At 44.6% G+C, this 16,719-nt stretch overlaps 1 protein-coding gene across 3 annotated transcripts in view; it reads right to left on the reverse strand.

Annotated features, from left to right (window-relative positions):
- The window catches only part of DNAJB6 (DnaJ heat shock protein family (Hsp40) member B6), a 123,911-nt gene extending 112,218 nt beyond the window's left edge, over positions 1–11,693 (reverse strand). For 2 of the 3 annotated variants that reach the window (XM_082258046.1, XM_082258048.1), the window contains exons 1-4: positions 11,602–11,693; positions 10,313–10,422; positions 4,736–4,801; positions 4,037–4,147 (exon numbers count right to left, since the gene is read on the reverse strand). In XM_082258046.1, the coding sequence (XP_082114172.1) occupies positions 4,037–4,147; positions 4,736–4,801; positions 10,313–10,422; positions 11,602–11,666 (352 nt within the window). In that variant the 5' untranslated portion in view covers positions 11,667–11,693. The remainder of the gene's footprint in view (positions 1–4,036; positions 4,148–4,735; positions 4,802–10,312; positions 10,423–11,601) is intronic. The other variant, XM_082258047.1, reaches the window with a different exon arrangement.
- Positions 11,694–16,719: the final 5,026 nt, after the last annotated feature.

Raw genomic sequence — 16,719 nt, forward strand, 5'->3', positions numbered from 1 at the left:
TGTATTTCAGAGACAAAACTATAATCCTTCCACTTTATAAATCACTGGTTCGACCACATCTGGAGTATTCTGTCCAGTTCTGGTCAACAGTCCTCAGAAGGGATGTGTTGAAGCTGGGGCGAGTACAGAGAAGGACAAAAAAAACTTATTAGGGGATTAGAGGACATTAAATACGAAGAACGTTTAGAAGTGCTCGATTTATTCTCCCTGGAAAAGAGATGCCTGAGAGGGGACATGATGGCAATTTACAAATACCTCAATGGTGATCAGAGCATAGAAAATAAACTATTCAGTCGCAAGGAATGCATGAGGACACAAGGCCATACAATGCGATTAGAGAAGTGTTTTAACCTCAGGCTACGCAGGGGGTTCTTTACAGTAAGGGCTACAAGACTAAGGAAGTCTATACCACAAAATGGTAGTAACTGCGGGGAGTATGGCTACTTTTAAAAGACTTTTGGACATACATCTCAATGATAACATTCAGGGGTATGGGAAATGATCACACCTACACAGGTTGAACTGGATGGACTATTGTCTTTATTCAACTTCAACTACTATGCAACCATGTAACTATGTTAAGGAGGCAACTCGCAGCCTGCAACTTCTTAAGTTTGTCAAGAGAAAGGAGTAGAAAGAATAGAAAGGGAGGGATTGGACTTTATAGGCACCAGTATTAAAATTGTATACTTTATTAAAGGATTCACAAAAACATACAAGACAAAATACACAAAAGAAAAAGGTAAAAAAGGCCAACATACAATGTACATATAATGCAATAGGGCGACAAAGCCTAAAAACAGTATACAAATCGCATAGCCTATCAAATATTAATGTATGTAACAACATAGCTGGGATTCAATCTAATATTTGTGTATCTACTCTGTACAGACGACCGTTGGAGACGGTTATTATTCCTCTCTTTGGCCACCTCATATACAGTGGGTACGGAAAGTATTCAGACCCCCTTAAATTTTTCACTCTGTTATATTGCAGCCATTTGCTAAAATCATTTAAGTTCATTCTTCTTCCTCATGAATGTACACATAGCACCCCATACTGACAGAAAAACACAGAATTGTTGACATTGTTGCAGATTTATTAAAAAAGAAAAACTAAAATATCACATGGTCCTAAGTATTCAGACCCTTTGCTCAGTATTTAGTAGAAGCCCCCTTTTGATCTAATACAGCCAGGAGTCTTTTTGGGAAAGATGCAACAAGTCTTTCACACCTGGATTTGGGGATCCTCTGCCATTCCTCCTTGCAGATCCTCTCCAGTTCTGTCAGGTTGGATGGTAAACGTTGGTGGACAGCCATTTTTAGGTCTCTCCAGAGATGCTCAATTGGGTTTAAGTCAGGGCTCTGGCTGGGCCATTCAAGAACAGTCACGGAGTTGTTGTGAAGCCACTCCTTCGTTATTTTAGCTGTGTGCTTAGGGTCATTGTCTTGTTGGAAGGTAAACATTCGGCCCAGTCTGAGGTCCAGAGCACTCTGGAGAAGGTTTTTTTCCAGGATATCCCTGTACTTGGCCGCATTCATCTTTCCCTCGATTGAAACCTGTCCCTGCAGCTGAAAACACCCCCACAGCATGATGCTGCCACCACCATGCTTCACTGTTGGGACTGTATTGGACAGGTGATGAGCAGTGCCTGGTTTTCTCCACACATACCGCTTAGAATTAAGGCCAAAAAGTTCTATTTTGGTCTCATAAGACCAGAGAATCTTATTTCTCACCATCTTGGAGTCCTTCAGGTGTTTTTTAGCAAACTCCATGCGGGCTTTCATGTGTCTTACACTGAGGAGAGGCTTCCGTCGGCCACTCTGCCATAAAGCCCTGACTGGTGGAGGGCTGCAGTGATGGTTGACTTTCTACAACTTTCTCCCATCTCCTGACTGCATCTCTGGAGTTCAGCCACAGTGATCTTTTGGTTCTTCTTTACCTCTCTCACCAAGGCTCTTCTCCCCCGATAGCTCAGTTTGGCCGGACGGCCAGCTCTAGGAAGGGTTCTGGTCGTCCCAAACGTCTTCCATTTGAGGATTATGGAGGCCACTGTGCTCTTAGGAACCTTAAGTGCAGCAGAAATCTTTTTGTAACCTTGGCCAGATCTGTGCCTTGCCACAATTCTGTCTCTGAGCTCTTCAGGCAGTTCCTTTAACCTCATGATTCTCATTAGCTCTGACATGCATTGTGATCTGGAAGGTCTTATATAGACAGGTGTGTGGCTTTCCTAATCAAGTCCAATCAGTATAATCAAACACAGCTGGACTCAAATGAAGGTGTAGAACCATCTCAAGGATGATCAGAAGAAATGGAAAGCACCTGAGTTAAATATATGAGTGTCACAGCAAAGGGTCTGAATACTTAGGACCATGTGATATTTCATTTTTCTTTTTTAATAAATCTGCAACAATGTCAACAATTCTGTGTTTTTCTGTCAGTATGGGGTGCTATGTGTACATTCATGAGGAAGAAGAATGAACTTAAATGATTTTAGCAAATGGCTGCAATATAACAAAGAGTGAAAAATTTAAGGGGGTCTGAATACTTTCCGTACCCACTGTACATAGGTTATTCTGTAACATATGTGATTGTTATATGTGACTGTTGTTACATTAATAGGCTATGCGATTTGTATACTGTTTTTAGGCTGTCGCCCTATTGCATTATATGTACATTGTATGTTGGCCTTTTTTACCTTTTTCTTTTGTGTATTTTGTCTTATATGTTTTTCTGAATCCTTTAAGTATACAATTTTAATACTGGTGCCTATAAAGTCCAATCCCTCCCTTTCTATTCTACTACTATTTAGGATGTGGCACCCTTAACTTTACTCCCCCCCTTCTGTGCACCTGGACATCCTGCGACCTAGGAGCGCACATACCAAATACTTAAGAGAAAGGAGTACTCTGGCTAAGGCAGAGGCCAGACAGGCCCAGATAGTTCAGCTTCATAGATGGAGGCAGAGAAGACTTCTGAAAATTCTAAATCCAGCTGAACTCACAGAGTTCATAATTGAGAGCTCAGAGGGAGACTCCGCTCGCAGGAGGAAATCGTTCAAGTATACCAGTAACGCGATCCTCCATAAGTGTAGCAAAGCTAGCACCGGGGCTAACGCTTTTGTGAAGACCCGAGGAGCAGAGACGAGACCAAAGGGTAAGGCCACAATTGGATAATGCTCCTCTCCCACAGCAAAGTGAGAAAATGCTGGTGACTGGCACATATTGGTATGTGTACCTGCACAAAGCAGTTGAGCGCCTTGAGGTCCAGGTCCACACTTTGCCTTCCTTCCTGGAGACTAAACAGGTTGGGTAAAAACCCTGAAAAACTTTTTGAAGCCGGAATCGGACAATCACCCCTTGAACAGGTCTTGTACTGCCCCAAAAATAGGCCCTTAAGTGGTCTGGGGACAAGAGCAAAGTGTAAGGAAAAAACCTCGCTGGGAGACCAGAGCGAAACTCGATCTTATAGCCGGTCCAAATGACAGATCCGGAAACAATCGAAGACGTCCCCCCCCCACCCCCAATACGGGTGAGGGTGCACCATCATACAGAAGGAGCCTTGTCCACTGGTCTGGAGAAGCCTGAGATTGGCTTGCCAGACCAGGTTCATTTAGATCCTCCTGAAGAGGCCCTGAAAGGCTTTGAGTCCTTGTCAGTAGACCCGGAAGGACGAAAAATGAGCTGAGAAGGAGGGCCCACGTCAACGACTCGGTTCCTTGCCCTTAGTGTATATATGGCTTTACAGTCACTTTAAAGCCTTTGAATAGTACATATACACACCGTATACCTACTGGCTTGCTTGTGGCTGCAGAAACATTTTCAGCATATTTGTAAAAACAGGACACGTAGGCATTTCTAAATAAAGCAGTTAAGATTAGCCAGGTAAATGTGGAAAGATGCCTAGAGTGAAACTAGCTAACGGGAAAAATGATTTGAGTAACATTTCATAGATGCATAAAAAAAAAAAATAAATAGTCCTGAACATATCACTATACATTCCCATTAAATAGTAAAACATTATTAAAAACACATACCAAATAAATCAAAGGAAAATGGATCTCGTCCTCCAAAGAATTCTCTGAAGACATCATCTGGGCTTCTGAATGTGAAACCAAACTCAAATGGATGGTCGTAGTTACTTCCACCTAAAAGGGTTACAAACAGATGAATCAAAACAATATTTATGCATCATACTACAAACTACATTATAAAACAGATACACAACATCCTTATGCTGGCCATACACGCACAGAATTTCGGACGAAAACGGTCGTTCGAAAATCGGGCTGTTCGTGATCAAAAGTTTAGCGACGATTTTGATCGTGTGCCCAGCTGTCGATGGATACATAGCGAAAACTTATCGTTTCAACGATAAAACCAAGTATGGTAAGATTGAAAGGAAAATATTCTGACTCTTATTGCGCATGTCTTTAAAATATCATATCAGTTATGATCATGAAAATGATGTAAAAGTTTATTCTGTCAGTGGCCAATTCGCTTTCGACCGACGAATAATCGTTCAGTCTGCAAACGGCTGAAATTCTGTGCGTGTATGGCCAGCATTAGTCAATGTCCATAACTATTTTCAGTAACAAAGTGCTAGGCAGGGGGAAACCATATTATGCATTTGTATATTATATAAGCCACTAATCAACAAATAAGCATGGCACAAGAATAGGAAAACAAACTTTTTTTTTTTTTTTTTTTTAAAACAAGGTAGAACTTACCACCACCACCTCCTCCTCCTCCGCCTGTTAACCCATCTTTTCCATATCTATCATAGATGTCTCTCTTCTTAGCTAGAAAAAAATAAAATTAAATTAAACATGCAGGAGTTTTTTCCCTTAAAAAAAAAAAAAAAAAAAAAAATCTTCCTCTTAGCAAAGGGAGAATAAATAAGCCTTTCACTTTCAAGGTGCGACTACCTCAGAAAGCTCCCAGATATTCAACAGAAAGAAGCCCATTTCACACAGGTATTAGGCACCAAAGCTGTCAGAGCCTATTAATGTGTTCATCAAGCCAAAGATAAGCAGTCAGCAAACTAGATCGGATTCTACATGAATTTCTAACCAGTCAATCATCAGATTCTTAAGAAATATATTTTTGCAAACACTATACAGGCATTTAGGAACCATTCACAACAACATTTATTGCAGGCATCAACATGCTTTCAAGTTTAAAGGCCCCTACAGTATAACTGTAGATTTATTGAAGCTGCAGTTATACTTTAAAGCCGAATTCCAACTTTCTTTTCATGGAATGATCAATCCCATGTTGCTCGGTTGTCTGCAGATCTCGATATTCTGTGTTTAGTTGTGGCTGTGTCTCATGCAACACTCTGTATATCCTGTTAAGACTGTCCCATCCACAGCCACTTCCTGCAGCACCTCTGTAGTCTTACAGATCACAGCATTATTCAAGAATGAAACCGCTTCAAACACAGCCTGTTCTGAACGGATTACATTTAGAATTCAATCCTGCCCAGTTAAAGTGGTTGTAAAGGCACAAGGTTTTCCTCTTGCATTCTACGCATGAAGGTAAAAAACCTGTGTGCAGCAGCAGCCCCCCTCCCTCCAATAATTACCTGAGCTCCCACTCGATCCATCGATGTCCTCGAGAGCCTTGACTCTCCAGTGACTCGCACACCTAATTGTCTTTCCCACTGCTGTCAATCACAGCCAGTGAGCCAAAAAGATGGCGGAAGGGCCGAGCCACAGCTCCGTGTGCGAATGGACAAAGTAGCGGCACGGAAGCGCACCTGCTTGGGTGCCCCCAGAGCAAGCCGCCTGCTGTGAGGGGCCAGAAGTGCTGGCACGGGACCCGGGAAGAGGAGATAACAGGCTGCTTTGCGCAAAACCACTGCACAGAGCAAATTTAACAACTTTATTTTAGAAAAAAAAAATTCACAACACTTTTGTATCACTTTAAAATATGCCGACCAGTGTGAACAGAAGAGTCCCAGCCCTCAGATCAAACCTTCCCAGATCCCTGCTCTCTATGAAGCGTTCCATTTACATATGAAGGAAGCACCTTCATAATCTCCCATATTCCTTCCTCTGTAGTCTTGCAGTAAGCCATTATTGCTTTGGCAAGCTGCAAGACAAGAACACCACAGGAGGAGGTAATGACAGATTTACACCCTTCACCGACCACCTGAGCTGAACGAATAAGCCAAAAAAAATTATCTTGATTCAATGAAAGAGAAATGGGATTTTTCGGTAAGACAAAAATCCCATTTTCTCTATCGTTCATTGACCATTGGGAAGTCCCAAAGAATAAAACGTGAGTGGGAACAGCAGAAAATAATTCCCCAAGGCTACACCATAGCCAATCAGGTAACCTGGAGCTCAACCAAGAACTAGCGCTCATCTGGGAAAAAACAACATTTGCCCGTGTTTCACAATGCCTTTGTGAGTATGTGTACTGTATTTTCTGGCGTACAAGACTACTTTTGAACCTCAAAAAAATCCCCCAAAAATGGGGGGTCGTCTTATACGCCGAGTACAATATCTCCAAGGTAACCTAAAAATAAGTATTACCGGTAGATGTAATCTCTCAAGACGCTGGCTGTGTGGGAATCCTGTACCGGTATACCGTATGTACCGTAGCTTTGGCTACCTACAGTGTACCGCGCTGAGCCAATCAGGGAGAGTGATACATTCTATTATTGAATGCAAAGCCTGCTCAGATTGGCGGAGTAACATCAGCCCGCCTCTCTGACTCTGCCAATCCGAGCAGGCTTTGCATTCAATAATAGAATACATCACTCTCCGTGATTGGCTCAGCGCGGTATACTGTATGTAGCCGAAGCTACGGTACATACGGTATACCGGTACAGGATTCCCGCACAGCCAGTGTCTTGAGATTACATCTACTGGTAATACTTATACTTAGGGTACCTTGGAGATATTATGAGAGATTACATGTATTACAGTACTTGGGGTACCTTGGAAATCTATGAGAAATCTGATGTTTTTCAATGGTGTTGCCTTGCTTCGGAAGGGGAGGGGGGGGGGGGGTTGTCTCAGACGGCGAGTATAGACCAAAACCTATGTTTTAACTTGAAAATTAGGGGGGGGGGGGGGGTCGTCTTATACGCCGGAAAATATGGTATGCATGTTTACAATAAATTGTTTTAAAGATAATGCGCTAGGCTGGTGCGCCCTCTGTCTATTCCTTTTTTAGAATTTGTATGTCCACGACCCGTTGAGAGTGGCAGCACAGCCGGGACAACTTCAATGAGACCTGAATCGCATTTCTAGGATACCAGCCGCAAGGCTACCCCTCAAGTGCAGGAGTCATTTGCTTCTGGCTTTCAACAGGAAAGCCGTTAAAGCAGGATGGAAGATTGGCCCTTGAGACAGCAGATCTTCCCTGAGAAGTCGTCCAAGGAACATCAACGACCAGCCGTACCAGATCGGCGTACCAAGACCGGTATGGCCAGTCTGGAGCCACTAGGATGACCAGAATCCCTTCTGCCTGGATCCGGCACAGAAGTCTTGGCAGAAGCCGAGAGGGGGGGAAAGGTGTAAAATCAGACGATACTGACCCCACAGGGCCGCGAGCGCGACACTGGCGTCCACCAGAGGATCCCTTAACCGTGCCACAAACCTCTGCATCTTCCTGTTGAGACCAACTGGTCTACCTCGGAAGTACCCCGGAGGCACAACTGATGAAACGCCTCCGGATGAATTGACCATTTCCCCTGGTCCAACGCATGTCAACTGAAGGTCAACTGAAGTAATCTGCCTGCCAATTTTCCACCCCCAGAATGTGTACAACAGATGGCTGTACACAATCTGGCCACCTTAGTAGAATGTCGGCTACTTCCCAAATTGCCAGGACATTTTGTGCCCCCTTGGTGATTGACATAGGCCACAGCCGCGGCATTGTCCGATTTAAGTCACACCAGACACCACTGAAGACCATCCATCCAATGATGGAGACAGTCTGATCATTCGGAGCTGCTCCAGTACATTGGCAGTCTAGACTCTTCCAGTGTCCAGACTCCCTGAGTGGAAACTTTTCCAAGGACGCCTCCCCACCCAACAGGCTGGCATCCGTGGTGACCACCGTCCAGTACAGGTGGCGGGGTTGGGGGGCTGTTCAGATTCTAAATTCCCCTTAAGCAACTTCACCCATTCATTGACCGTCTGACACCAGAATGTTCACAAAGATTGGTTTTAATATGGAACCCGCCAACACGTGTAGATGGTGGGACAGACTCCAACAGTCTATCCACGGGGTTTGTTTAACGCCGGAGATTCCTCCACCGAAACCACAGTGTACTTATTTAATTTAATCCAGTAACTGGGGTGATCCAGCTTTGGTGGCACGGTCCCATCGACTGGAAACCGCCTCCACAACAGGTCCATTGACTGGAAACCGCCTCCACAACAGGATGGCATTTAAAGCGCTTGGGCACCACTAGCATGTGCTTGATGCGCTACCATTGTTCATTAACAATACTGTCAAAAACACCTTGCCTGACTTCTGGGCTTTGCGAAAGCCAAAAAGACACCTGCGTACCCGACACTGTAGATTCGTCTGCCATTTTTAAAGTTTCTCGCAAGGAAACAGTGCTTCTACCAATGCGCGTTCCTGTGCGGCAGCTGAAGACCGGTACTCTTCACCATCAGAATGCGAGGACACCGATCCATCCGGATGGGGAGCGTCCGCAACGGCCATATCTGCCTCAGAATGGGAGGATACCATGGATGGAGGTGAAGGCAGCGGACGTTCAATATCAATCTTGAAAACAAAATCTACCTTTGACACCAGGCTTTCCAAGACTGCTGTAAAAGCAGACAGACTGCAACCCAGAGGGTCCCACAGCTGCACTGAGGGGGTCTGTAGGTGAAACATTGTCCTAGGTACTTCATTTTACACGGATTTAAAATAATACAGTGTGACTCTAAAAAGATAGCAAAATCGCGATCCTACTGCCGCACTAGCGGTAGTACAATCTGAGCGAGTAAGGAGAACCTACAAAGGACTGTAAAAATATTACCCAACCGCTCAGGAGGCTTGCTGAACGTTCTGTGAAACAAAGTAAAAAACGATCTGACACAGGAAATAGAAAAAAAATGCCTGGGTCATTGCTAGATCAAATGTGCCATGCCTGCTGCCTGTCCAGCGATCTGAACTACAAGAAAATGGCTATCCCATGCATTCCTATGGGGAACAGAAAATAGCTGCCCATACATTGTCAATGGAAAATTAGCACGAATCAACAGCAAAATGGCGGCCCCCCACGGCACGCCATGTGGTCGCCAGGACCCCCGGGTGGGGGGGGGGGGGGGGGGGTCAGACAACTGGTATCAGAAGGTCCTTAACAATAGACCCCGTCAGGACAGTAACACCCCCCCCTTCTGCAGGAACGCCGCAGCAGCCGTAATATTACCACCCCCAAAGGTAGGAACCTACTAGGGGGAAGGCGCGCCTGGTATGTCAGAGAGGCCAGGGGAACCAAGGGATCTCCAGAGGGTCCGACCATTCCCAGGTTCCCATGTCCACCACAAGACCGCCAGAAGAGGATGGGGGGGGGGGGGGGGGGGGGACAGCATTACTCACCGTACCACTGTATCAGTTGGGCACCACTCCAAACTGACCACCTCCCACCTGGGACTCAGGGAGTTCCAGCGAGATGGTCCACTCGCAGGCTTGTCCCTATCCATTGGGGCTCTGTCAAGGCTTAGTGCTGGGACTATAACCTGCTCACGCTCGCTGGCCAGGCTGGGAGACCTTAAGGATCTAGATTATCCAGTCCGAAACCCAGCCAGCTGTTGCTTGTAGTTCTCCAGGAACTCTAAACTAGTAAATAAAAATTGCATAACAAAAATTTCCCTTTAAAATCGCTAAGACCAAAGTCCCAGCAGGGAACTAGGTCCTATTCCTTAACTAGGCAGAACCAAATTAGGGCTGTACCAGAGTGTGTGGGGTTATGCCTACAGGGACAGCCTCATAGGTGTGGTAAAGTTTTCCTGCCTAGTGTCCTATTTCTCATGGGAGGAGCATAACCCAATGGTCTAGGAAGATATGGAGCTGCATCTGTCAACGAACGATGGAGAAATGTAAATGTGTACAAATATGCGATAGAAGTGGTTAAATAACGAGATAAGGAAAACGTTTAAGGCTTCTGAAAATCATTAAAAAAAAAAAAGCACATCCTGTATAAACTAACATGTCCTAGACCACTCTTCTCAGATATTTCTTTTGAACTTCCACATTTCCCTAAATGCTAAACTATATACTGATCTCCATGGAAACTGCGTACAAACAGGAAGAAAGCATGGTGGGAAATTACTTACGATCTGATAACACTTCATAAGCCTCAGCAACTTCTTTAAATCTCCTTTCTGCTTCATCTTTATTCTCAGGATTTTTGTCTGGATGCCACTTGAGGGCTAATTTTCGGTAGCTATAGTATGTATAGCAAAAAGGAAAAAAAATAATAAAATTCATAAAGTTTTGTACATCAAAAATCTATATCTGTATTGTGTCTTCCATACACTATCTGGTAATTACATGATTTGATTTCTCTTTTTAACGAACATTGCAGATGCATACATACGTACTAGACACAGATACAAAACATTAAAGTGGTTGTAAAATCAGAAGGTTTTTTTTTTTTTTTTTTTTTTTTTTTATCTAAACCCTAAATGGTGACACCAGCGGGCACCGAATCCCACGTGAATAGCTTTAAAATTTTAGAGATCAATACATTGTTTTTAGTTTTGTGTAAGGTGGGGCAAGTGAAGTATTTCCCCCTTTTTCTTCCTCATGGTCTGGGCTGGGGGGGCAGGACTTAGCCTGAGTAGGTCACATGTCCTGTGACATCCCCTTTGCCATTTCAGGCACACCTCTAGGCTTTGCATAACAGTGACAGTGGAGCCGTCAGTCAAGATCTAATCCACTAAACACCGCCTTCGGGCAGATTAGATACTTGACTAATATAATAACTCCAATCTACTTTGCAGGTCCTGAAAAAGCTGAAGGACGTCACAGGATGTGTGACCAACTCCAGTTTAGCCCCCGTAAATCCAGACTGTAGTAAGCTAAGGGATTTACTTTACAGCAAGCTGTGGTAAACACAGCTTACTTAGAGAGAAGAGGAGCATATGCAGTGTGGTGGCAATGAGCCCGAAGATCATGACTGCTGCCAACAATGAGCTATGGGTGACAAAGAAAAAAAAAAAATTATATATATATATATATATATATATATATATATATATATATATATATATATATATATATATATATATATATATATATATATATATATATATATATATATATATATATATATTTATATAATATTTTTTTTCTCCTTTTAAAGACTGTAGCCTTAAACAAAGGGCACAAAAATCAGTGATTAGAAAGTTCCCCCCTCCCCCCCCCCTTTGGTTCAGTGACACTTTATAAATTTCTAACAAACTCTTCAAAAGAATGATTTAACAAATTGTACCACCCCCACTCTTCAGAAATACCACCATAATGCAAAAAAAAAAAAAAAAAAATTCAGATACACACCTAATGCAACAGTTTTTTTTACACTTAAAACACTGCAAAAAAACACAAACAAATGTCTACTCACGCTTTCTTAATGTCGTCTTGTGAGGCATTCCTAAGGACCCCCAGTATGTCATAATACTCCACCATGATGTAAAATGAAAGTATAAACCTGCAAAAAAAAAAAGTACAAATTTAAAAGAAGTGAAAGAAAAAAAAAAAAAGTCATAAAATGCAAGTTAAGAGTAAAAATATGAATAGCATATCTGCTACAAACTGAATCAGGGGAGTGACTCATGTTACAGGCTATATGAAAGGTTTTTTTTTTTGGCAATGTCCATAAGAATTGGAGGTACTTCAATTATTATTATACAGGATTTATATAAACGCCAACAGTTTGCGCAGCACAACAAAATAAAGGCAAACAGTTACAATCTAAGGGCATTAGTTGGTACAAAAAATGGATTTTTGTAAGATCTTACCGTAAAATCCTTTTCTCTTAAGCTCATTGACAGACGTAGTCTTCTTGATTCTCAAGAGCTGGGTTATGTTGTCTCCGCAGGAGTAGGACTAGGCAGAAAGACAAAAACGTTCTGGCTCCACCTTAGGGGCAGTCCCTGAGGGTATATCCTCCCTCTCTCTGCTACAGGGAATCAGTTCTGTTCTAAAGCAGTAACAGAGAATTTAACCCAACCCAACTCAATGATAGAGGGGCGGGTACTACGTCTGTCAATGAGCTTAAGAGAAAAGGATTTTACGGTAAGATCTTACAAAAATCCATTTTTCTCTATCGCTCATTGACAGACGTAGTCTTCTTGATTCTCAAGAGCTGGGACATCCAGAAGCAGTGCCACAAATGAGGGGTGGGATTGACAAAATCAAATCCAATCTAGAAGGCCCAACCGGTGCCAAACTAGAGGTTTTAAAGGCTCATTATAAACAAAGAATGAGACTAAAAGAAAAATTTCCAACGGAAAAAACCCTTGAGGTAGACCACTGGTCTCCTCAAATTGCGGCCTGCAAAACCTTGCGGCCAAACGAGGCATCAGACGATGCTATTACATCAACTTTATAATGTTTTGTAAAGGTATGCACCGACGACCAGGTAGCTGCCTTGCACACCTGGACCACTGACGCCTGATGGCGAAAGGCCCATGACGCACTAAGTGCCCGAGTGGAGTGCGCCTTAAAAGGGAACAGGGGCTCCCGACCCTTAATAGAATAAGCCTGTACTACCGTCTGTCTGATCCATCTGGAAATGGTCGCGGCAGATGCAGGCAACCCCTTTTTGGGTCCATCCGGGATCACAAAAAGTGAATCTGTCTTGCGAAACGAGTCTGTCGTTTTCAAGTATACCCTGATCGCCCGGACCACATCCAAGGAGTGTAAAGCAAACTCCCGAGGATGACTGGGCTTAGGACACAGGGAAGGTAACAATTTCTTCATTCAGATGAAATTCTGAAACCACTTTTGGTAGGAAGGATGGATTCGGACGAAGAACCACCTTATCTCTATGAACCACCAGATATGGTGAACGACAAGATAATGCGGCCAGTTCTGACACCCTGCGTGCAGAATTAATAGCCACCAAGAAGGCCACCTTCTGGGACAACGTAGGTAGAGGAATCTCCCTAATATCTTCAAAGGGAGGTTTCTGAAGAACCGACAACACTAAATTAAGATCCCAGGGGGGTAACGGCGCGTGCACTGGCGGAGCCAGATGTCGCACCCCCTGGATGAAATTCCGCACCAAGGAATGAGTAGCCAAAGGCTTCTGAAAGAAGATAGATAATGCTGAGACCTGACCCTTGATAGTACTCAAGGCCAGTTTCTGCTCAACCCCTTGTTGCAGAAAAGCTAATATTCGACCAATCGAATAAGACCGAGGACGGAACCCCAAAGGTTCACACCATGCAATGTAGGACTTCCATGTGCGATGATAAATCTTTCTGGAAGTCGCTTTCCTTGCTTCAACTAGAGTAGGAATAACTGAAGCTGACAATCCCTTGTCCTTCAGCACCTGGGTCTCAATAGCCAGGCCGTTAAGCCAGCGATCGTAAAGCAGGATGGAAGATCGGTCCCTGAGACAGTAGGTCCTCCCTGAGAGGAAGTCTCCACGGGACGTCCGCCACCAGTCTGACCACGTCGGCGTACCAAGCTCGACGAGGCCAGTCCGGAGCTACCAGAATTACTGGAATTCCTTCCTCCTCTATCCTGCGAAGAAGTCTTGGCAGTAACGCGAGAGGAGGGAAGGCATACATTAGCTGGTATTGCCCCCACGGGGCGATCAGTGCGTCTGCGGTTTCTGCTAGAGGATCGCGGGAGCGAGCCACGAATCTCTGAACTTTCCTGTTGAATCGTGATGCCAACAGATCCACATCCGGGGTGCCCCACCGTAGGCACAACTGGTGGAAAACGTCTGAATGGAGGGACCATTCCCCCTGATCCAGAGTCTGACGGCTGAGATAATCTGCCTGCCAATTCTCCACCCCCGGAATGAACACCGCAGAGATTGCTGGAACAAATCGTTCCGCCCAGCGAAGAATGCAAGCCACTTCTTTGGCCGCTCGGACACTCTTGGTGCCCCCCTGGTGATTGACATAAGCCACGGCCGTGGCATTGTCCGACTGGATCCGAACCGGGCTGCCCTGGAGCTGCTCGGTCCAGTGAATCAGACAAAGTCTGACCGCTCTCAGTTCCAATACATTTATCGGTAACCTGGATTCTTCCTGGGACCAAAGTCCTTGGACAGATAACTGACCGAGAATTCCTCCCCATCCGGATAGACTGGCATCCGTGGTCACCATCGTCCAATATATTGGCAGAAATGACTTTCCCTGGCTGAGCATCGGAGACCGAAGCCACCAGACCAGAGACTCTCTGGTCTGTTTGCTCAATCGGATCTGATTGTCCAGGGATTCCGGATTCCGATTCCATCTGAGAAGAATCTCTTGCTGAAGAATTCGGGTATGGGACTGGGCAAATGGGACTGCTTCGAACGAAGCCACCATCAACCCCAGAACCCTCATGCAAGTCCAAAGGGAAGACCAGCTGTTCCATACCGAACCGACAGGCACCCTCTCTTCACAATACCCTCTCCACCGGGGTGGGGGGTTGTGGACCACTCCGGACGCCTCGAATCTCTGGTTCCTGGCGTCCAAGTGAGACTTTTAACTCGCAAGGTCAGTCCCTCCACTGGGACTCCGTCGCGGCCGACCCAGCGCGGAGCTCTGGTCTGCACGCGCTCGTAGGCAGAAACCGGGGTGACCACTGGATCTCAACATCCAGCCCGTCGCCCGGCCCCGCATACTTACTTGAATGTGTCGCGGCCGACCAAGCGCAATGCCATGGTCTGCGCGCGCTCGTAGGCCGGCTGGGGTGACCACAAGTGTCGCCCAGTCCGGCATTTTTGCTTGAAGATCTCACAGGAAAAACACTGGAGAAAAACTAAAAAACTAAAAAAAAATGTCTTTTTCTAAAGAAAAAAGTCTTGCCAGGACCAAAAAGATCCCAGCAAGGAACTTAGGTCCTTACTCCTGACTAGACAGAAAAAAACTGATTCCCTGTAGCAGAGAGAGGGAGGATATACCCTCAGGGACTGCCCCTAAGGTGGAGCCAGAACGTTTTTGTCTTTCTGCCTAGTCCTACTCCTGCGGAGACAACATAACCCAGCTCTTGAGAATCAAGAAGACTACGTCTGTCAATGAGCGATAGAGAAAAGGTAATAGCTGAGGGGGGGGATGAGCTGATGGAGAAAGTGCAACAGTGTATTAGTTGCAAGCTGGATAGGCTTCTTTGAAGAGAAGGGTTTTCAGGGACTGTCTAAAGATGGGTAGATTAGGATACAGTTGGACAGATTGGGATAGGGAGTTTCAGTTGGACAGATTGGGATAAGACGTTCCAGAATATGAGACGTTCCAGAAGATGAGAGAATCTCTGGAGAAACCCTGGGAGGTGAGCATGGGACGAGGTGACAAAGGGAGCTAGAGACCAGGTGGTCTTGGCAGGAGCGTAGAGAGCAGGCGGTCTTAGCAATACGGAAGAGAGCTGCTTTGTTGAGATTTTGAGAACAGGTTAGTGATGTAGCCAGGGGCAGAGCTGTGTAAGGCATTGCAAACTATTGTTAGTACTTTGAATTTTATTCGGAGGAAATGGCAGAGAGGGGTGGAGGACACTGAATGGTTGGTAAGGTGGACGAGTCTTGCAGCAGAATTCATTATGGACTAAAGGTGGGATAGTCCATATAAGGGTAATCCAATGAGGAGAGTTGAAAAATGATCAGGTGTGAACAGGGCCTAAGTGTAGTCATCTGGTTACATTTATTGAAGGTTCAACATTTAGCAACTCACATGGTTGATTAAAAGAGACATATCAAAGTATGCAGGCATCCGGGTAAAGCTGTCCACAGACCATCCTCACGGTTGGCTCTCACCGCTGTCAGTGTGCAGTTGTGACCGGGAAGACTACCCTGCAGTAAACACATCTGAAAGCAAGGCTTGAAGCACTCGTGGAGCGCAGAGTATAAGGGACGTCTAGGTGGACAGCTTTACCCTGGCTGCCGGCATACCTAAGCGTTTTAATCATCAACCATGTGAGTTACTAAATACTGTACCTTCATTAAATGTAACCCTATTGCTACAGTTTGAGGCGCCTCTTTATATTCAGTTGTGATATGACCATTTTATGATTATGACTAAGCGGCTCCTATTCCCTTATACGAGTTAACCGTGGTCCTGCCTCTGAATTTGTCGGTTACCGTGACAAATAAATTGTTTATAATTTCAAGTCTGAGTTCAGTCTCTCATCGTCTGCGACATGATGCTACTTGAATTTCAAGACACCGCTTGTTTAATCAAGTCACAATTTATAAAAAAAATATATATATTTTTTTGCTGGTCTTGCAAATATGCTCTTAAACACAAGTTACTCTCAATCCAAGGTTTTACTGTAGTTGAAGTCTGTCAACCTGACAAGTGTAAGTAATCTAGATGATTATAAGCCTCAATGTGGGAAGCAAACATTTTTAGAAATGCAGTCCAACGGCAGTACTATGCCATTTATTTAGGTCATGCTTTAACCTGCTGCATGTGAGGAGTACAGAGCTATACAGATACAAACAAAGCCAACAAGCATAAACACTGCCATGCCTCTGATCATTGCCACAGAATTTCTAGTAATACTTTAGGCCTTATGCTCCTCTGAA

This window comes from Pelophylax lessonae, assembly GCF_965119305.1.
Source record: "Pelophylax lessonae genome assembly, chromosome: 5".
Classification (NCBI taxonomy): domain Eukaryota; kingdom Metazoa; phylum Chordata; class Amphibia; order Anura; family Ranidae; genus Pelophylax; species Pelophylax lessonae.